This window comes from Colius striatus, chromosome 2, assembly GCF_028858725.1.
Source record: "Colius striatus isolate bColStr4 chromosome 2, bColStr4.1.hap1, whole genome shotgun sequence".
Taxonomy (NCBI): Eukaryota; Metazoa; Chordata; class Aves; order Coliiformes; family Coliidae; genus Colius; species Colius striatus.
This window is the reverse complement of record NC_084760.1, coordinates 92593200-92614841: the sequence shown is the minus strand read 5'-3', so window position 1 is coordinate 92614841 and position 21642 is coordinate 92593200. Positions and strand designations below refer to the sequence as shown.

The 21642-nt window shown below is 39.7% G+C and overlaps 1 protein-coding gene across 4 annotated transcripts in view; it reads left to right on the top strand.

Moving 5' to 3' along the window:
- The window catches only part of NVL (nuclear VCP like), a 45483-nt gene that overhangs the window by 14507 nt on the left and 9334 nt on the right, over positions 1-21642 (top strand). For 3 of the 4 annotated variants that reach the window (XM_061991494.1, XM_061991495.1, XM_061991497.1), the window contains 7 exons: positions 4115-4385; positions 6780-6998; positions 7599-7703; positions 8082-8144; positions 9154-9273; positions 11073-11172; positions 19478-19584. In XM_061991494.1, coding sequence (XP_061847478.1) covers positions 4115-4385; positions 6780-6998; positions 7599-7703; positions 8082-8144; positions 9154-9273; positions 11073-11172; positions 19478-19584 — 985 coding nt within the window. The remainder of the gene's footprint in view (positions 1-4114; positions 4386-6779; positions 6999-7598; positions 7704-8081; positions 8145-9153; positions 9274-11072; positions 11173-19477; positions 19585-21642) is intronic. The other variant, XM_061991496.1, reaches the window with a different exon arrangement.

The window sequence follows — 21642 nt, the reverse complement described above, 5'->3', positions numbered from 1 at the left end:
TAAAACAAAAAGAGTCATATAGAAAAAGAGCCTTTACAGTGCACCAATTTACCACATAATAAATCAATCTTGATGAAGGTATGATTTGAACTGTTTAACTGTGGTTCTACAGCCTTAAAGGAGTGGGGTGGGATGAGGAGATGCACCTGGAGATCATAGAATCACAGAGTGGCAGGGGTTGGAAGGGACCTTTTAAAGATCATCTAGTCCAACCCCCCTGCAGAAGCAGGTTCACCTAGATCAGGTCGCATAGGAACATGTTCAGGCGGGTCTTGAAGACCTCCAAGGAAGGAGACTCCACACCCTCCCTGGGCAGCCTGTGCCAGGGCTCCCTCACCCTCACAGTGAAATTGGTTTTCCTTATGTTTAAATGGAACTTTTTGTTTTCTAGCTTCATCCCATTACCCCTTGTCCTGTTGCTAGATAAAACAGAAAAAAAGGGATGCCCCAACCTCCTGACATCCACCATTTAGATATTTGTAAATGTTAATAAGATCTCCCCTCAGTCTCCTTTTCTCTAGACTAAACAGCCCCAGTTCCCACAGCCTTTCCTCGTATGAAAGATGCTCCAGTTCCCTGATCATCTTGGTAGCCCTGTGCTGGACTCTCTCCAGAAGTTCCCTGTCCCTCTTGAGCTGAGGAGCCCAGAACTGGACACAGGACTCCAGATGAGGTCTCACCAGGGCAGAGTAGAGGGGGAGAAGAATCTCCCTTGACCTGCTGGCCACACTCTTCTTGATGCATCCCAGGATATCATTGGCCTTCTTGGCCACGAGGGCACATTGCTGTCTCACGTTCAGTTTATTATCAACCAGGATTCCCAGGTCTCTCTCTGCAGAGCTGCTCTTCAGCACGTCAATCTCCAGCCTGTACTGGTGCATGGGATTGTTCCTTCCCAGATGCAGGACTCTGCACTTGGCCTTGTTGAACCTCATGAGGTTCCTCTCTGACCAACTCTCAAGCTGGTCAAGATCCCCCTGAATGGCAGCACAACCTTCTGGGGAATCAGCCAGTCCTCCCAGTTTGCTGTCATCAGCGAACTTGCTGAGGGTACACTCTGTCCCCTCATCCAGGTTGTTGATGAAGATATTGAACAAGACTGGCCCCAGAACCGATCCCTGTGGAACTCCACTGGCCACCGGCCTCCAACTTGATTCTGTGCCATTGGTCACCACCCTCTGGGCTCTGTCATTCAGCCACCTCACCATCCACTCATCCAAGCCACACTTCTTGAGCTTTCTGATGAGGATGTTGTGGGAGACAGTGTCAAAAGCCTTGCTGAAGTCAAGGTAGATGACGTCTGCTGCTCTCCCCTCATCTAGCCAGCCAGTTATGCCCTCATAGAAGGCTATCAGGTTGGTCAAACAGGATTTCCCCTTAGTGAATCCATGTTGACTCCCCCTGATAACCATCTTATCCTTCATCTGTTCAGTGATAACATTCAGGATGAGTTGTTCCTTCACCTTTCCAGGGATGGGGATGAGGCTGACTGGTCTGTAGTTTTCTGAGTCATCCTTCCTGACTTTTTTGAAGACTGGAGTGACACTGGCCTTTCTCCAGTCCTCAGGCACTCGTCTGTCCTCCATGATTGTTCAACAGTGATGGAGAGTGGCTTAGCAATCACATCAGCCAGCTCCCTCAGCACTCTTGGATGCACCACATCAGGACCCATTGACTTATGAGCCTTAAACTTGGCCAACAAGTCTTTAACCTCTTCATCTTCCACCCAGGGCAAGTCCTCTGCTGTCCAGGCCATCCTGCTATCCTTGCTGGACTGGGCTTCCCAAGGGCTGGCCTTGGCTGTAAAGACTGAAGCAAAGAAGGCATTCAGTAGCTTGGCCTTCTCTGCATCTTTTGTCAGCAGGGCACCCTCTGTGTTCAGCAGCAGGCCTACATTCCCCCTAAACTTTCTTTTGCTGTTGATGTACCTGAAAAACCCCGTCTTGTTTTCCTTTACTTTCCTGGCCAGGTTTAATTCTAGAAGGGCTTTAGCCTTCCTGGTTGCACCCCTGCATGCTCTGGCAATGTTACTCTACTCTTCCCAAGAAATCAGCCCGTTTCCACCTCTCATAGATAGCTGCTTTCTGCCTGAGTTGTCCCAACAGATCTTTGTTCATCCGTGGAGGCCTCCTGCCTCCTTTTCCTCCTTTTTTACATGAGGTGACACACCGATCCTGGGCTTGGAGGAAGTAGTGCTTGAAGATCAGCTCTCCTGGGCACTTCTGCCATCTAGGATCTTATCCCATGAGATCCTTCCAAGCTGGTCTTTGAAGAGGCCAAAGTCAGTTTGCCTGAAATCCAGGGTCACAGTTCTGCTCTGTGTCCTGCCACACAGGATCTTGAACTCTTACCATCTCATGATCACTGCAGCTGAGGTTGCCTCCAACCTTCACATCCCCAACCAGACCCTTCTTATTTGTCAGTATAAGGTCCAGCAGCACACCCCTCCTTGTTGGTTCCTCGATCACCTGCGACAGGAAGTTGTTATCAGCAATCTGTAGGAACCTCCTGGACTGTGTGTGCTTGGTTGAGTTGCTTTGCCAGCAAAGATCAGGGTGGTTGAAGTCCCCCATGAGGACCAGGGATTGTGACTGAGGCGGCTCTCAGTGGTTTGTAGAAGGCCTCATCCACATCCTCCTCCTGATCAGGTGCCCTGTAGCAAACTCCCTCAACAGCATCCACCAACATTACCCTGCCCCTTAATTTTAACCCACAAACATTCAACACACCCCTCATCCTCACCCAGGCAGAGCTCAGTGCACCCTAATGCATCGTGCTTTACTTGCAATCTTTTCTTCTGCATATATGAAGCACGTGAAGGAAAATATCTGTAGGACACAAATTTGGAATGAGCCATTTACAGTTCTGAACTTTTTACACTTTCAGTCCATTGATTAGCTACAGCTATTGTCAGGTTGAAAAATTCTTCAGAGCCAAGCTAATACCCCTAATAAAGATTTAAATGAGAGGTGATGAAACTTGTTAGTGGGGGAAGCAAAAAGATTAAATACTATAGCTCCAGAGACTATAGCTCCAGTGTTTTGAATAGCTTTTAATAACTCATTCTTTTCATACTTGATCTGGGAATAATTTAGACTAGTTTTCATTGGAACTAGGGTCTAATAATGATCTTTTAGTTCTTTGGTTTGTACTGCCTTTTTAAGATGTTTTCCCAGTGAAGTGGTGTTTTGTTGTTTTAAACAACCTGATTTGATCCCTCTGCTCAGAGTTCTTCAGTGCCAGTATTTGTGCAGTGACTTTAGCTTTTGGCTTTTTTTCCACTATTCATGTAGTTTTCATTTGTCTTTGGCTTAGAAAAACAACGGGAGATCTCGGTGGACCTTGAAGGAGGTTTTTAAAGCTTCAGTCTTGATATAGAGTAAAAAAAGCCCATTAAAAAAATGAGAAGTGTAGCCTTTCACTGTCAGTTACACAGAGCTGTTTTGTATCAGTGATGTGAATGATTAGTGGTAGGCAGATGTAACTTTAGCTTTTGTTAAGAGGAATAGGTGGCACACGAGGTGTACACATAAGCTGTGTGTTGCCTATTGCAAATTTTACTGGTGATGCAGGAAATATCTGCAGTTATATTCCACTGCCAAGAGTAGCATAAAGATACTGAAGATTTGACAGAGCTCCTCACACGGTCTGATTTCATTTGTTCCTTGGAGAATAGTTTGCTGTGAATATTCTCTGTAAGTGAGTAAAAGTGGGATGAAACAGACAAAGCAGACTAAGGATGTTAGGAATACAAGGTTAAATATCTCAATGGATAACTTGTGTGTGTTTCTATGGTACACTCTGAGATCACCTGCCAGTTTTAAATTGTAGACTAAGGTTTAAAGAATCTGTAATATTTAGATTAACCAAAACTAGCTTGTACTCACTAATTGACTGCCTGGTTTATGCTATTGGCTTTCATTTAAGAACAGAAAGGCAATATATAGCCTAGTTTTGTGGGTTTCAGTGTTGGTTAATTCCTAATTGAGTTAAAAACTATTCCCACTGCTCATGTCAAAAGACCTTAAATCAATGCTGTTTGTTTTCATATGTAAATTTTAAAAGCCACTCCTTCATGTTTATTTGGTTGTTCTTTTTCTCCCTAATTGATTAGAATTCTTCGAACTTTGTGTCGAAAACTGAAGCTCCCAGAGTCCTTTGAGTTTCATGCTTTAGCACGGCTGACGCCGGGGTACGTAGGTGCTGATCTGATGGCACTTTGTCGTGAGGCAGCGATGTGCACAGTGAACAGGGTCCTGATAAAATCTGAGATGCAGAAAAGGAGACACTTGCATGCTGGAGGAAACACAGATGAAGAAAGCCTGGGAACAGAAACAGACATCCTGGTGGAAGAGGATACCAAACAGCTAGAACTTCCTCCTAAGGTATTTGTTCCTTGAAGCATGTGTCTCTAATGTCTTTAAAGTTAAGGCATTTTATAGTCATGAAAATTATTACTTTCCTTAAACATCTATGGCCAACATAATAATAAATTGAGAAATATCAGCTCATAAACCAGAAGCCTAACTCCTAGTGACCCATACAATGGATCTGAGTAAGTGACTCCCCAAACCCACACCTTTTAGAAATTGTGTTAGATTAATACAAAATGTGAGGTTTTTCTCTTGTTGTTCATATTGTGTTGCTTTCTAACAGACCAGAGATGAAATTAGTGGCTATATCTCCCTTCAAAGCTGTATCAACTATAAGAGAATTGTGAGATTATCAGACTTGCACTCAATTTTTACCAAGCTGGCTGCTGTGGCCTCAGTGAAATATCTGTTATGATGCCTGTGGCTCTCCTCTGACAGTTACAGTTAGCTAAAATCTGGAAGTATTTATGCAGTCTACGTTTTCCCTTCAGTTATGTGATTACTTGGAGTAAACCATGTGTGGTGTCCAGTACCTATAGCAAGTTTGATGAAGACATATCTGTCCAGTAGAAAAATTGGACTAGCATCGTGACTTGAGCTGCAGAGAAAGTATCTGTTAATGTGCAGTACAGCTGCAACTCTGCTGCAGAAAGCAGCATTTCTAGTGCCAGAGTTGTTCTCTGGCCCAAGTAACGTGCCAGGGTCAGTGAACCAGAATGTCTTTATATAGAAATTTTTGGTACTGCTTCTCAAAATTTGGAATGTGTACGTGGCTTCATTGTGTGTAGGCTTCCTAAAGATTTGTCTGGAGAATAAAACAAAGTGGTTTTCAGTCCACCATTTACTCAGGTTCTGGTTTTAGAAGGACTGATAAAAAAATCTGTTACTGAAATCAACAGAAAAACACTGTCAAAAGCTGTAGTAAACCTTAGTATTAGAGTAACATAATGTGTACACCTCCCAGCATTTCCTGGGGCCTGGATGTAGCCAAAAAAAAGTGGGGAGGGGCAGGTAGTTGCAGCTTTTATCAACATCACCATGATCAAAGAGGTTATTGAGGATGAGGAAGTCTAATCCTAACAGAGCCATATTTTGATAGCTGGCAGGAGGTTGACATAGTCTAATACAGGCTATTGTCACTAAAACCATTATATTATGTTTTATAATGGAAAAATAAACATACAAACCCTTAAAAAATCATTCACACAATTTGAGTAAACAAACACAGTGGTCTCAGCTATTTCAGAGTTTCTCTCAATGGCTCTGTTAAGAAGAGGAGGGAGGACTTAAAAGAAGTATCAGGCACTATAAACACCTCTGTTTCCTTGTGGTCAGTTGTAGAGCTGTCTTAGTTGCAGCAAACAGGAAGTGATACTTCTCCATTAGACTGCTGTAGGAAAAATGTGGAAATTAACTGTTTTAAACTGGGCTTTTCTCCTCTCCTCTCCTCTCCTCTCCTCTCCTCTCCCTCTCCCTCTCCCTCTCCCTCTCCCTCTCCCTCTCCCTCTCCCTCTCCCTCTCCCTCTCCCTCTCCCTCTCCCTCTCCCTCTCCCTCTCCCTCTCCCTCTCCCTCTCCCTCTCCCTCTCCCTCTCCTCTCCCTCTCCTCTCCTCTCCTGAAAATCCTGGCATAGTTTTACTCGTCGTACGGTATCAATTTGCTTTGATAGTGCCTTTTGCATTAGAAATGGGATGTGTTTGTGTTGTAAAGGTATAAAGTTCTTTGATCAAGTATTTTCTCTGATAGTTTCTCCAGTAAGGAACTGACTGGGGAAATTTGAATGTATCTGCCTGGGGCACTGTGATCAGTGCGATGGGACAGTGCTCAAAAGCATTAACTTGTGTCTACTCTGTTTGCCCAAACTTTGTAGTAGTAGTAGTAGTAGTAGTAATAATAATAACAACAATAACAATAATAATAATAATAATGTTACTATTATCTAAAATTGTGTGCTGAGAGTTTTAAAGGTTTATATGTAACTGAATATACCACAAACTGCTGAAACCATGCTATTCACCAGAGTTGTTCACTTTCTCTTGGTAACAGTTTCTTAACAACAGAATTAATACATATAGTTAATACAGTAGGAGAAACAATAGGAAGAATTTTAAGACAAAATACATGTTCTGGCTTCATTTCTCTAGTATCTAAGTCAAGACTGTAGTCTGTCAGCTCAGCGCTTTCAAAAGTGTTAAATGTACATAGTGCTCTCCTGGAACATTTTTATTGTTAATGTTATTCTTTAATGCTCTTTTACATATTTTATGTGTTGTACATACTAATTTGGTTTATGGTAGCTAATATTACAGCTGAGGATACTATTGCTTTGAAAAAGCCCTTTAAAAAATAGTCCTTAAAATCTAATCCAGTGCATAATCTTTTTTTTCTTCCTTCCATGTACCCTAAGGATGAATTGCAGAGACTTTTGGGTTTGCTCAAGAAGCAAGAGCCCTTGCCTGAGGAGCAGCTGCAGAAGCTGTGCATCGAGATGAATGATTTTATTGTTGCATTGTCATCCGTGCAACCCTCTGCCAAGAGAGAAGGCTTTGTCACAATTCCTGATGTGACATGGGCAGATATTGGAGCCCTGGAAGATGTTCGAGAGGAGCTGACTATGGCAATATTGGTACGCCATAACCACACTTTCAAAGGTTTTTTGCACTTCTCCCTATGCAGGAAATAAAACTATACTTGTTTGGTTTTTAATTCGAGGTATAATATGCTGCCCATGAGTTCTAACTAGTTACAAACTGGAAATTTTGCACCATCTTTGTTTTAAAATGATCTGTAATTTGCTCTCAGATTTGTTCCAAGTCTGGTGCTTGTATTTAATATTTCACTTACTGTATTCATGCTTTCAATATGTTCCCTATTGATGAATCCTAAGTGTTCTAAAAGCTTTGTACCAATAACCTCAGTTACACAACTGCCACAGAAAGAACTAAAGGCTATTTAGCTGGAAAGTTAGCAATCCCCCTGCCAGTCAGAGGGATACTTAACATTAATACCTGAAGATGAGAACTTAGGTAAATAAAATCTTTGTCTCTGGGTCATGAAACTCTTTCCATTTAAGGGTACTTATCAGTGCAAGATAATAAGATGCTGATCGACTGCTTATCCTTTTGGTACAAAGAACTTGTTTATGAATGATTTTTCATCCCAGCTGTAACTGAAAAGTTTGATGTTAGCTCTTTGTCCTAGGTAACTGTGATCATTTCTTTTATAGGCACCTGTGCGTAACCCAGAGCAGTTCAAAGCTCTGGGCCTGACTACTCCAGCTGGTGTCCTGCTTACAGGGCCTCCTGGATGTGGCAAAACACTATTAGCAAAGGTAATACATAAAAATACTTGTTTATTTATTGTATTCACCTTACTGAAAATGCTTAGGTTTTCCTTCTCAAGCATTTCATTTCTTATTGCCTGCCCATGTAAATGCAGATAATCATACAAGTTTCCAGACTGTCACTCGTATTTGTCTTCAGATGCTTTTATGTAATTTAGTACCTGTTTAACTTCTGCTCCTTATTAAGAATTCTTCAGCTTATATGAGGGATGGGAGTGAATCTGGAACGTTGCTTCATTAAAGAGAGGGAACACCTTGCTAAATTCCCTGCTTCCCTCCCACTCTTAATTGCGTGTAATTACACTTAATACCAAAGAAAACACGAAAGATATGTGGTCTACATGTACATCTTTCTCTTTCTGATAGGCTGTGGCAAATGAGTCTGGACTGAACTTCATATCTGTGAAAGGTCCTGAGCTGCTAAATATGGTAGGCACTAAGCATTGCTTTTCTGTCATTTATGGACTTCTTGTCCAAAGTGTGGGACAAGCAGAATTCCTCATAATTATACAACTGATACTGGTGCAACTGAAGATGCGTCATTTAACCTCTGCTTAAAGTTTTTAGCAGTGAAACTATTCATGTTCATGTGAAAAGGAAAAAGCTATCTGGATAGTTTAAGTATATATCTTAGTCTAAATCACCAGGCAGATGGAGCATTCTTGACTGAAGTAGGATTTCGAAATGACCAACTGCATGTATCGCTCTCTTTTTTTTCTATGTAGATCAGGAAAAGAATAAACATTTAAACCTACAGAGAGAACAATCAGTCCAAATCAGCAGCAAGCAAAATAAAATTTTCAAGTTCAGAAATGTGATTTGACAGTCATTTTAGTTTCTTAGTGGAAGTCTGAAACTTTGCAGAGCAATGTGTTTCTTTTAGGTTATCAAATTGATTTAATTTTTAATTTAATTTTTAAATGTAATATTAAAGTGCTGTAGTCTGAGATTTTTAAGCACTGGCCTTAAAAGTCTTGCAGTATAACTATTTTTACTGCCAGCCCCTCTGTCTTCAGATAACTACTATGTGAATTTCAGATGTTCATTGTGTTCAAGTTGCTCACTGTATTTAAGATCAGTTGAAGAACAACAGGATTCTTAATGAAAATTGTATGTATTGTTTCTCATCAGCACAATGATGACAAGTTAGTTTTATTCCCCAGAAAGCAGGAATTCTATTAAACTCTGAATATACTGCAAACTGTCAAAAATATTCTAGTGACAGCTAGTTCCTGTGTAGTATCTGTGATCTACACAGAAAGGAAATGGAAATACCAGACTGTTACTGGATCTAAACTGGTTAGCAGGTTGCACTTCTCCCTTGCAAAAGCACCTCCAGGCATGTTTCAAAGTCTGGGAGCAGGGGTTAATATTTTTTTTTTCCAAGCAAAATCTTCATGTCTTACATTGTTTGTCTGTGACTTGTCATTTGTTTTAGTATGTTGGTGAAAGTGAACGTGCTGTACGTCAGGTATTCCAGCGTGCCAGGAATTCAGCCCCTTGTGTTATATTTTTTGATGAAGTTGATGCTCTGTGCCCTCGGAGGTCAGACCGTGAAGTGAGTTTGTCTAAAGTATCTCCATAAATACATTATCTCAGTTGCAGCTTTTGTGGAATTGTGCTAGCAACAGAAGTTCCTGGAAGGATATTACATCCAGTATCTCCCAAGAAAAACAATCTGATAGGTGGTGTCATATTTGAGGGAAAATGTTGGTCAAATTTTATAAAGCTCAATAGCTTTTTAGTATCCATATACAGCAAAAATACCCAGAGATTGTATGCATAACCACCAACTTGGTTGTGCAGAGCTGTAGAAACAGATGAAAAAGGACAGTTTAGTATCAGATTGATGGACAAACCCTGCACCTGTATACAACTGTAATGCTTGCATTAAGTATATGTTTATATGAATATGAACTGGGTCATGAAAATGAGGCAGGAGCATAAGTAGAATATGTGAGACTTCAGAGCTGCTCCACTTGTGAAGTTTTCTCTATCTTGGTATTTTTGTTGTTGTTGGAATAGGAACACCTACACCTAGGATTTAGGTCTAGGTCTACACCTAGGATTAACTTCTGCATTAGGGAAGATTGGAATTAGCACGCATTCTTAATGTATTGAAAGGAAAGCCACTCTGGTTTTTATGCAGAGGAAATGCATCTGGTTTATGATACTGTAATGTTGCATGTTTAGTGATGGCTGAAAGAAAAGGTGCTTCATTTCAACAGACAAGTTGAATACAGTACTGTTCAGATACTGCCACCGGTGACTTTAACAGAAGGACTGTTGTAGTTCCAGCTCACAGGAGAGGGGAAGTTTGATCAACTGTCTGAATTGTACCTTATCATCTTCTGAATTTGCATGCTCCACTTCTTATGAGAGAGAGTCAAGCTCAGAAGTTTAGACTTGACTTCCTGAATGTCTTGAGGTGGGACCAGTACTGGGCACCACAGTAGGCACTGATGATAGCCAAGGAGGGGCAATAAATGTGATTTGATCTCTCAATATTTCACTTCTGTGGTAGCAGCAGTCAGCAACTTGGTGCCTAGAAGCCCACCCCTGCTCTTCACAGCCTCCTTTAACCACGTAGAGTACTGTCTGGGTAGGAGACTGGTGACTTTATTACTGGCAACAATCCTTGGGATACATAATTGAAACTCAAGGGTGTTTGGTGTTTCCATTGGCTTATTTGAGACCTATGTGCCTTTTCACCACATATTCTAATTATCCATAGGTGGATTTACATTTTTGAATGTTTAAAACAAAACAGCAACATTTAAAACATCATTCTTTAAAATCATCAAGCAGTTTTACTGCATAATTGAACTCTTCTGGAGCTCTTGTGCTTTCTCTGTCTCTCTCTCCTTCCCTAACTCTAGAATGAAGTTCAGATTAAGCTGTTGGGTCTGATTATAGGATGGACATTTAACTTAGAGCAACTTCCCTACTGAAACTGTTATTTCAGAGGTTTAAATATCTGGAAAACTTGTTAATTTGTTTCCTCCAAAACCTGAATGTTGACAAGTTTGAGGTGCTATTGTTGAGGTGGATGTGAGAATGATTAATATAGATATCTATATGTCCTTCAAGTGAGTCCTTCATCTTTAACAGGAAGGAAAAGGTGTGCCACATGTTAAGTTGTGTGGTAGGTGTATAGGTAGCATGAATCTGGGCTGGAAACATGGTAAGAATATGACAGTAAAAGTCCAGAATGCAGCTACATTGAAAGTGTGGAAAAAAACACCTTTTCCTTTGAGGGGTATTTCAAGGCAAGGAGCTAGTACATATTTTGTTTCTTTGAAATATTCATGTACCCAGTGTTTCCTCAATTTTGTTGACAAATTTCTCCATTTAAAGTCAGGAGCCAGTGTCCGAGTCGTTAACCAGTTACTCACAGAGATGGATGGTCTGGAGAATCGTCAGCAGGTTTTCATTATGGCTGCCACCAACAGGCCAGGTAAGGACTCAAAAATCATAAACAAGAGGAATCAAATATCCTTTGTTCTCTTCTAATGAAATCAGATGTTCTTACATATTAAATTCTATTATTAACCTTATTCTGTACTTAAAATTAGAGTATGTCCTCAAATCTAAACCTCTTCCTATCAATGAATCTATTCCATGTTCTTGTGACAGTGTGCAACCTCTTTAAAATGTGTCTTAATTAGCACCTGATACCATTTGTATAAAATGCTTTGAAGGACTTTTGACTTAATTGGATTTTAGATTATCTGCTTGAAACATAAAAGAACAAAAGGATTAAAACACAAATTGTGTCTTTTTTTGCTGCTTTCATTGTTTTTCTATCCAAAGTAACCTTATAGTTTTGTGGTTTGGGTTTTTTGGGCTGTTTTTTTGCCTTGAGGCAACTGTTCCCTTTGCTTACCTTTTTCTTCCTGGGCTTCATGTTCTGAACTCAGTTGCCTCAGCCTGAAGTTATTTTGCTGTTCCCTCATGTTCTGTCAAGCTGTGATAGTGACAGCTGTCTGTGCTTCCTTGCTGGCTCTTGAATTTTTGGTAGCTTTTGCACTTCCCGCAGCATCTTCTTAGTTAAAAAGTCAAACACTGACATCTACTTTACAAACATCACATGGTTTACAACCAATTTTCTGCCTCTTTTTTGTATTATGGAGAAGTCTTGTGTTTTATACATTGCAAAAAAACTTCTGTCTTCCCGAATTTGAACTCCATCTAGATGTTGGGAGTGAGAACTGAAGCAACTTGTTGTCAGTATGGAAAGAAACATATACATGAAGATGCTTCACTACCTTGGTTCTGAACACTTTTCTCAATATTGCAACTGAAATGAAATACAAAGTTACTAGTCTGTCTTGGTAAAACCATACTGGAGTTGGTACCAGCAGTCTTGAAAGGACCTTTGTTCTTAGAGCACCTATTTGGCAAATTACCGGTAACAAAACAGAGTTAGCTGTTTCATACCTGTATGTATTAAGGAAGGACAAGATGTTGAGTACTGATGAGAAATGGCTTAACAGGGAGAAATAGTAGCATAACTACTTTGGATGAAGTGGAAGAGGAGAGGATTAAAATACTTGACAGATTGCTTGGATCCTACAGATTAAGCTGAAATCACCTAAAATAGGTGACTAAAAGGTGTGTGTTGTTTTTTTCCAATGGTCAAAAAATCCTGAAGATTTTGAGGAAAATTTCCCTGTCTCTGGAATTCTTTGCACCCTGACAGACTATCTACATGCCTTCTACATGAGTGGGGGATGAGCAGCAGACGCTTAAATCAATGTCTGCTTGTAGAAAGTCTTTGAAGCAGTAAGTTTTCCTGGCACAAGCTTGATGATTCTGACCTATTTAATCAAATGCAGAAAAGAGAATAAGGTTATATACAATGTAGCACATCTGTATAGATACAGCTGCATGTACCAAGGGTGTTGGTGCTACTGTCATTAAGTTGCCTCAGGAAAGAGATCTCTCGTGAGATTAATTATGCTCATGCAAGTATTTATATTGAGCAGCCTTATTTGTTGGTGTTTTTCAAGGGCTTCGTACCTAATTCCTTTTATGATCATCATTATCTTTCTTAGTTCAGGATGTGAATTCTGACACTGCTGAAGTTGAGGAAACATCCAGCTTGACTTCCTGCAGTGCCACTTGGGGTGTACCACAGGTACATAGGAGGCGAATGTTTTGAGGGGCAGTGTGTGTACGTGGCACTGTTCTGAGACTTGTCTTGTAGAGGCACCTGAGTGCAAGTAGTTTAGTAGCTTTACAAGGGCCAGTTTTAGAGTAAATGTTGCTCAGGCATTAATCTCCAAATATGAATACTTGTGTGGGGAAGGTTTGCCCCAGCTTCACAGAATCTTAAGGGTTGGAAGGGACCTCAAAAGATCATCTAGTCCAACCCTTCTGCCAGAGCAGGACCACCTAGAGTGGGTCACACAGGAACTTGTCCAGGTGGGTTTTGAATGTCTCCAGAGACAGAGACTCCACAACCCATCTGGGCAGCCTGTTCCAGTGCTCGGTCACCCTCACAGTGAAGAAGTCTTCCTTATGTTTCTTTGGAACCTCTCGTACCCATTGCCCCTTGTCCTATCATTGGCCATCACTGTGAAGAGCCTGGCTCCATCCTCCTGACATCCACCCTTTACATATTTGTAACCATTAATGAGGTCACCCCTCAGCCTCCTGCAAGCTGAAGAGCCCCAGCTCCCTCAGCCTTTCATCATAAGAGAGATGCTCCACTCCATAATCTTTGTGGCCCAGCTTCACTAGTTTCAGGTTTGCACTGATTCAGTACTTGCTTATGGATCTCATTTTCATTCGTATGTGACACAAACATCTGTGCAATCATTAATCCATCCCTTTATAAGCCTTACACTGGATGCAGTTTTACTGTTACATTGGTGTAAACTACCTTTGTAATGGTTTGGGGATATAAGAGGTCCCTGTTGCCTTGTTCAGGTGCAGTGCTAGAGGTACTGTTTTGCTATAATGGAGTAGTTAAAATTACAAAACTTCCCCATGTAAGGAGGGCTGAACTAATATTTGAGGGAAGCTGGGAAATTTGTATGGTAAGGCGTGAGCTTAGCAGTGCATCACTAGCAGTGACATTGATGAAAAAGTGAATTTGTGTTTTCTTTATGGCATGTTTATTTCAAAGGGAGGGATAACAAATACACTCATCAAATGAAAGGGTATAAATGTATCTGCTAATTCTGTAAACAGAAATGAATTGTATCTTGATGAAGGAGTTGTTTTGCCAACACAGTAATTTTTTTCTGAATGGCAAAGCTTGGCACATCCAGTTTTTGCTTAGGATAGGATGAAGCTCTTGCTTTGGAAGAATATCAGCTATAATTTTAGATATCACTTCAGATATCAGCTATCACTTTAGATAGGCTAAGACTACAAACTTTTCCTTTGATACCTGCAGTTGTCAGTGTGAAGAAACAGAGTTTCCAATTGGTGCAGCTTTTATCAGAAAAACGTCTCCTGAATTTGTGGTTAAACTGAGTGGGGAAACTGGTTTTTCTGTTGTGTATTTTATTCACTACTTATGGTGCTTAGGAAGAGGCAGTGCTCACCAAAATAAATTTTACTAGTATGATCTAGGTATTGGGTACAGGAGCACACTGCAAGTAGAGAACAGTCAAGACTGTGTTAGTAAAGCACTCTTACCACCCTAAGAACAAAATGTCCAAACAGAGGCCTGTAGGACAACCATAATTTATAGTGACCAGTATATTTATATTATTCCTGCCAACAGTAAGATTGTGGTAGCTGAAAAGCTCTTCTATTTCTGACATTTGTATGAAACATTTTTCTTTCATAGTCATGTTGAACAGAGGTGCTGAGGGGCTGTATAATACAAATCTAAATAATATATGTGCCCCAGCAGAACTTCCTGAAGCCTCATACTGGACAAGTATTGTGATGTGTGAGATCTTTTTTTAATCCATATTAGTATAATTTAATGGGGCAGAAGGTGTCTTTTCAAGATGCTTCTTTTTTAGAGTGGTTGCATATATGGTGGCTTTCATAGTTGGCTGCTGGCACTGTTTATGACTGTTAGTGTATGTTGTCCGCACAGTAGTCTGAGACACCATCATGCCAAAGAAAGTGTCTTCTCTCATTTTTATTGTTGTTGTTGTTATTAAAAGAATAATAGTAATAGCAGTAGGGTAGCAGTGGCTCAACCAATTTTGGCATCAAGGTATGTTCCTGGCACAGTTATTCCAATGAGGTGATACCTGTGACGAGGTATTACTGTGAGAAGGTGGTGGTTTATATACCCCATGGCTGAAAATTGCCAAGTTCTTTTTATAACAGCCTTCAAGGACTTAGAACACTTTAATTCCCATTTGCCAAAAGGGCAGGCACAATAGATTGGTTCCTTTGTTTATCATATACAAATTGGTTCCTTTGTTTATCATACACAATCTGCAAGTGGTTATTCTGGCAGGGATGAAATAAGCCTTTGATCTGTCCTTAAAAGCAGGATATTTGAATGGTTTTTTGCACTCACTCGGTGACTTTGAAAGTCCTCTTTCTTGACTACTGCTAAATTAGCAAGGATATGATATTCCCAACTCAATCTCTTTTCACCTAAATGCAGAACTAGTGTCAAAGTTTGCCTGGGGAGGATTGCACTTTTAAAGCACTAAAATGTCATTAGAAAGAGAGGTAAAAAAGAAGCAAGAATGTCATGTCCTATTAGAAACTTTATGGGTCAGAACAATTGTATTCTTTTTCAGTTTACTTCCTTCCCCAAATTCGAGACTAAATATTTATAAAATCATCAAGCACTATTGTTAAATAAGGTCTGTAATTTTCCACAATTTTCTAGCTAGCAGTGTGAGTTTCATTATCGATGCTGCTGCTTTCTGCTTTTTTCTTGCTTGTTCAGACTTTGGACATTTACAGTCTTGAGAGAAGTGCTGACCAAGGCACCAGCAGCACTTACCATTGGTTCTAAGGAACTGTATGTAACCTGAGGAGACAGATAAGAAATCAGTGAAAGAGTTCCAACTGATAGTGATTTAAACTTGATGTAAATTATGTCTTTGCTTTTGCCTCATGGTCTTCTTCTCTGGCTTTTTTTTTTTTTATTGATTCTTGCAAAATTCCCCTTCTACTGTTATCTTAGTGCAGGGTCCTAGTTTCAGTTGCGACCTGATCTAGGTGAACCTGCTTCTGGAGGGGAATTGGACTAGATGATCGCTAAAGGTCCCTTCCAACCCCTACCATTCTATGATTCTATTTTTCTTTCGCATGTTTGTTATGTTTTCTAGAGCTATTCACCTGAACTACATGTTTTGAAACGGTTAGAAATAATCTCCAGTCTCTGACAATGGTTACAGTTTTGGCTTGGATTTTTTTGTTTATTATGTTTTTACCTGTTTATACGTGTCACTGAATGAAAGGCAAGATAAGATCTAAGAAAAGCACCTAGTATCTGAGGCATGGAACAATTTTTTTTCATGATAATTCATGCAAGTCGTATTTCTGAATTTTGCCAGCCCTTGAGTGTTACAGCTCTTTCTCAGTAACTTCAGTGGGGTTCTTTTGTTGTGTAGGAGCAAAGTTGTTAACTGCTATGTTTATGTAGAGTCTTAGAAAACCTTTTAGGGCTTCTGAGCCTACGTTCCAGAATATCATGAGTATGAGGACCTAGATCTTGTATACTTCAAATGCAGTTTTTAAAGCTGTAGTGAGTATAGGAGAAGTTTGATGGGCACAGCGCAATAGTCAGTGGTGGTGGTATGCACTGAACTTTTATGAACATTGTTGACTCGTACAGTTGAGAAGACATGAATAATCAACTTGGATATGAGACTAATAGTTTTTATTGTAGGACAATAACATGTCAGATTATAGGGGCTCATGCAAAGAATTTAATGAAGAGGATATGATTTTGCAGTAGTTTGGAGAGCAGTGTAGCAAACCGAAATACTACAAAATTCTTCAAAGATCTATTTTACCCTTTAAAAACAAAGCAAATAATGGATGTGCTCTAAATGTTATAGGTAATTTTGACAAATGATTTGGAAAATGGTACTACTGTCTTTCAAAGACATAGTCGGCACCATTGACTACATCAGCAAACTAAGACAGAAAATTATGAACTAGACATTTCTCTTTGTAGTTGTCTCTCTGAGACAACTACTTGGAAAAGAAGTGCTGTGTGTTATCACATTCCCATGTTTCACTTTCAAACTTGAGAGATAAATATGTCTCAAAGCCTATTATTTTAACATTTGAATGAAAGTAAGGTAGCTAAATGTATCTAAAACTAGTTGACTCTCTTCTGTTTAGATAATTTCTGAGATAATTGATATGCAGAGAACATTATAATGTATCAGGATGGAATGCTTTGAAATTCCTAAAAGGGAAGCATTATGCTTCCTCTTCCCTCATTATTCTTTTAAACAGATTCAAAGTGGGTTTGATGTGTGAGTTTGACTGGTGAGTAAATAGTCATTTTCTGTGTTCTGTGACTTGAACTTTTAAGAACTTCAAGCCCAGGTCTGAACCAGCAGAGTGAAGTGAATTGATTCCTAAGGAGATGGGGAGTGTAGGTCTGTGCTTTAAACTCTGGTAGGGTCTCCTTATTGTAAACCATACAGCTTATTGAGTTAGTATTATTTGTGTTAACTCTTTGAATGTAGGCAGTGCCATCCTTTACATACAAATGGATGAAGACATCTTTAGACCGTATCACTAACTTTGCATCATTGGACAAATAGCATGGCAAATGCCACGTGCTCAGCATACAAAATGGAAGCAGTATTTTCCATATCAAGCTTCATTTTCTTAAAGAGCTTTTGAAGCTTTAAAATGGGGAAGTTATGAAGAGTATGGTGTTGGAATGCAATCACTATTGAGAGTATTTGTTTTCATGTTTGTAATTAATCTGTTGAGTGAACTTTGTCATCTCATTTTAATAATGTGGCATAGGAACAGGAAAGTACACTTGTGCCAAAGATAAAGTGTCATATAGCACTGTGCACAGACATATAAGAAAGATGGGCTTTTTTGGCCTGCCATGGTAGGGATTCTGTTTAACCCTTGTTTCATCTGGTCTGGATTAACGTAATATATGAAGTTGATCCTTTTTTCCTTCCTCCCTATTCTTGTCACATTAAAGGTGACTGTTGCACACATAGATGCCTCTGGCCATGACTGCTGTATTTTGAGAGGGAAAAAAAAGCTTTTGTCCAAGAAAAAGATAGTGGAACGATTCTTACTGTATGCATCTACTCCTTGCTCTTTAAGCAGAGGTGGGAGAGCAACTTAAACAAAACTATGCACATCTTTTAAAAGTGAATGGTAGGATTAGGTAGGTGGAGGCATAACAGAGTTAAGCAAACTTCTGTCATTTGCAAAAAATTGAGCTGTGCTTCCAGCTGTGCTGCTGTTTTGGGATCGGGTGGCGGTGCTTTGGGGCTATTTTTCTTTTAAACTGTACACTAAGGATTAACAGCTTAACTTTTTCCAGTTCTTCACCTTTAATATACACGAATACACATAGTTTGTCTATTAGCTACATTTTGTCAAGAGGCTATATGGATTGTAAGGCTGTTGAGAGCTTCATTTGGAGTCCTTGATTAGTTTTCAGCTTAAGACTTAGGTGTAATTTATAATTGTTACAACCTTACACAGCTATATAACTTAGAGACTTTGAAAATATATACTGAAAGTACAATTGTCTTTGTATCTTCTGTGAGTGCTTTTGTGACTTTGCTGTCCACACTTAATAAAATTGGGAGTCTTAGTTCTTCCCAGGGAAACAAATTCTGTACTTTGCAGCTCTGTTTTGTGTTTTCTTGGCTTTTCTATGTTGGCATTCAGAAAATTAATACGTAGCATAAATGCAAAAGACCAGTAAAATTAAGTTTACATATGGATGCTCATGATTGGCCCTGTGTACTTGTTATTCTTAAATTTATCACAGTGCCTTTCCAGCAGATTTGCAACAGTTAGTACAGGTAGAGTTCCTTCCAAAATTACAAACTGGAAGCCCTTTTTCCCCTGCTATGAATTAATGTGAATTCCTCACTTGATCGTATGATGTGTGACAGGAAGGATGTTCTAGTATTGTACTGCCAAAGACAGAGTTGTCTTCATTTGTGAAGAGAGGAAACTTGTATTTATGAGCTATCTTTGAGCAGGTACAGCTTAACTATACTGGGTAATAGAGACTCCTACTTGACAGAGATGAAACCATTTGCAGGAACTGGGGCTGTTTAGTCTGGAGGAGACTGAGGGGGAATCTTATTAATATTTACAAATATCTAAATGGTGGGTGTCAGGAGGTTGGGGCATCCCTTTTTTCTATTGTATCTAGCAACAGGACAAGGGGTAATGGGATGAAGCTGGAACACAAAAAGTTCCACTTAAACATAAGAAAAAACTATTTCACTGTTCAGGTGAGGGAGCCCTGGCACAGGCTACCCAGGGAGGTTGTGGAGTCTCCTTCCTTGGAGGTCTTCAAGACCCACCTGGACATGTTCCTATGCAACCTGATCTAGATGAACCTGCTTCTGCAGGGGGGTTGGACAAGATGATCTCTAAAGGTCCCTTCCAACCCCTACCATTCTATGATTCTGTGATTCAATTTCAGTCAGCTATTTTAATGCTCAGATCTTCACATCATGGCACAGATGCTTTTGTGAATCTGGGTACAAGTAGGGATATATTCCTTTGCATATGTTCACTTTCCTATGGGTGTATCTCACTTCTGCTTCTTTCTATCTTTTTTTTTTTTTCCCTTTTTTCCCCTTCCTAAGATATAATTGACCCAGCTATCCTGCGGCCTGGTAGGCTGGATAAAACACTCTACGTGGGTTTACCACCACCTGAAGATCGTCTTGCTATTTTAAAGACCATCACCAAAGTGAGTACTTAGAAATAAATCCTTAGCTTGAAGACTGGTGGAATGATTTAAGACAAATTTTCCAGAGAATTGCAGAGTCCTGTCTCGTGAAACATTTTCAGATCAGAGGTCATAGAAACAAATAATCAGCCACAGCTGCTGTTAAATTTGCTCTATGACTGCAAGGGGTTGATAAATCTTGAGTAAAACAAGCCTGTTAAACGTAAAAGCTGCACCTTTGTGGTCACAGCTTGAAGAGATTTAATTAAAAGATTCCTATCTGTGTGAGTAATGGGCCTAGAAATGTTTTGTAAGCTTTTTTTGGGGGGAGTTGTTTCACAGATTTAGCAAAATGATTCACAAGCACCAGCTGTATTTGCTCAACAGTAATTGTGACACTTAATTGCCTTTAGGATTAAAGGAAGCTTGTGCTGATATAAGTTGTAGGCCACAGTAAATGCAAAATGTAAAATACCTGCCTTCATAGATACTCCTTGTAGCTAATGGCACATTCCGCCTTAGAGATTTGGATTAGAGAATCCAATTTAGTATTTTTCTAAGCATGGTACAGCAGTAATCAAGGCCTTAAGAAAAGAACATCCAAAGCATTGTGAATTACTTGGCTATGTCCTGCTTTTTGCAGATCAACATTGGTTGTTAAGGGTGGGTCTTCTGTCAGTTTGGGGTTTTTTTTTGAGCTGCAAAGGAGACAAAATCTTCACTATAGACAAATGGTAGCACTGTGATATAAAAAGTGCAGCAGCAAAAATTAGTTACATGATTTGTAAAAAAAAAAAAGAGAATTCAGACTTGTGTTACACATAAAGTTGTGGTGTAGGCAGTAGTTAATCCCACAGGAGAATTCAGAAAGTGAAAACTCATTCAAGCATGTTCTTTCATGCCAAAATGATTGTTCGTTACAAATGCAGGATGTTAGACTTTCCTTCATTTGTTCCCTGCATTATTTCATGGAAGAAAAAAAAAAGCAAGTGTGTCCCCATTTGCTGTTAGCAGTAGATCAGTTTATTGGGTTTAATTTTTATTAAAAAAATCACTTAAAGCTTTTTAGAAGCTGTACTTACAGTCAGTTGCCCTTTAAAAGACCTAGAGAGACTCTGAGAGTGTAACATCCATGATTAATTTTTCAAACATAGTATAAGGAACCATGTTTCTGTTCTAATAATTTATTTTTAAAGATAACTCAAAGTGTTTTTTAAAAACTGGGTTTATATGATTGTTCTGACTTAACCTCGTTCTTCTGGAAGAAGTGGATACTAAGGGTCAGTGACTAGACTGTCTAAATAGAGTAGAAGGATTCTGGTACAGAATTTACATCTGCTCTATTTAACATACAGGTGTTGAGCCTCACCCTCCCTATTTTTGCTGGGGAATCTTTGGATATTTATAACTGTTTCAAGTGCTCTCACTGTGGCTAATGGTGTAGGAAAAAATAATGCAGCAAAATTTGCTGTAGGACTTATGGGAGGGGAAGGTGGTATTAAACAAAACTGGTATTCTCTCATAGGTTTCACTTGCTCACCCTCTCTCAGCCATGTAAGAGTCACCAAGATGCATGCGTGGTAGGGCCAGCATCGTTATTGTGCAGCACTGAGCATAAGGAACTCTGAGTCCTCACTTCATCTTTTGGCTTCCTCTTGTCTGGCAATGACAAACTGGTTGTTAGAACTGTTTTCTATGTTCCCTTTAAAAATCAGTTCAGAATTGTGCTTACTTCAGCTGCCATAAATCTTCTGCAAGGTTGGTGAAAGTACCTTTGCTCCTTCCTTCTGGGAATCCTTGTGGCTACAGCCTATCTTCCTGTTGGGATAACACCATGAGGAGTGGTACATGTGATGTGGTAACCTTGTCATTATCTTGTTATTAGAGCAATATTTGTCTTCTGATAAACCGTCTTTGCCTTCTTGTGATAACAAGCAACACATTGCACAGTGTTTACTGGCTTGTTTACTGTGAACCTGTCCTTGGTGATCAGGACGCATTATTTTTTGGCATGCTAGATACTTCCGTGCATAATTAATTAGTACTACTCTGATTATTTTGGTTACAGATCTTTGTAGT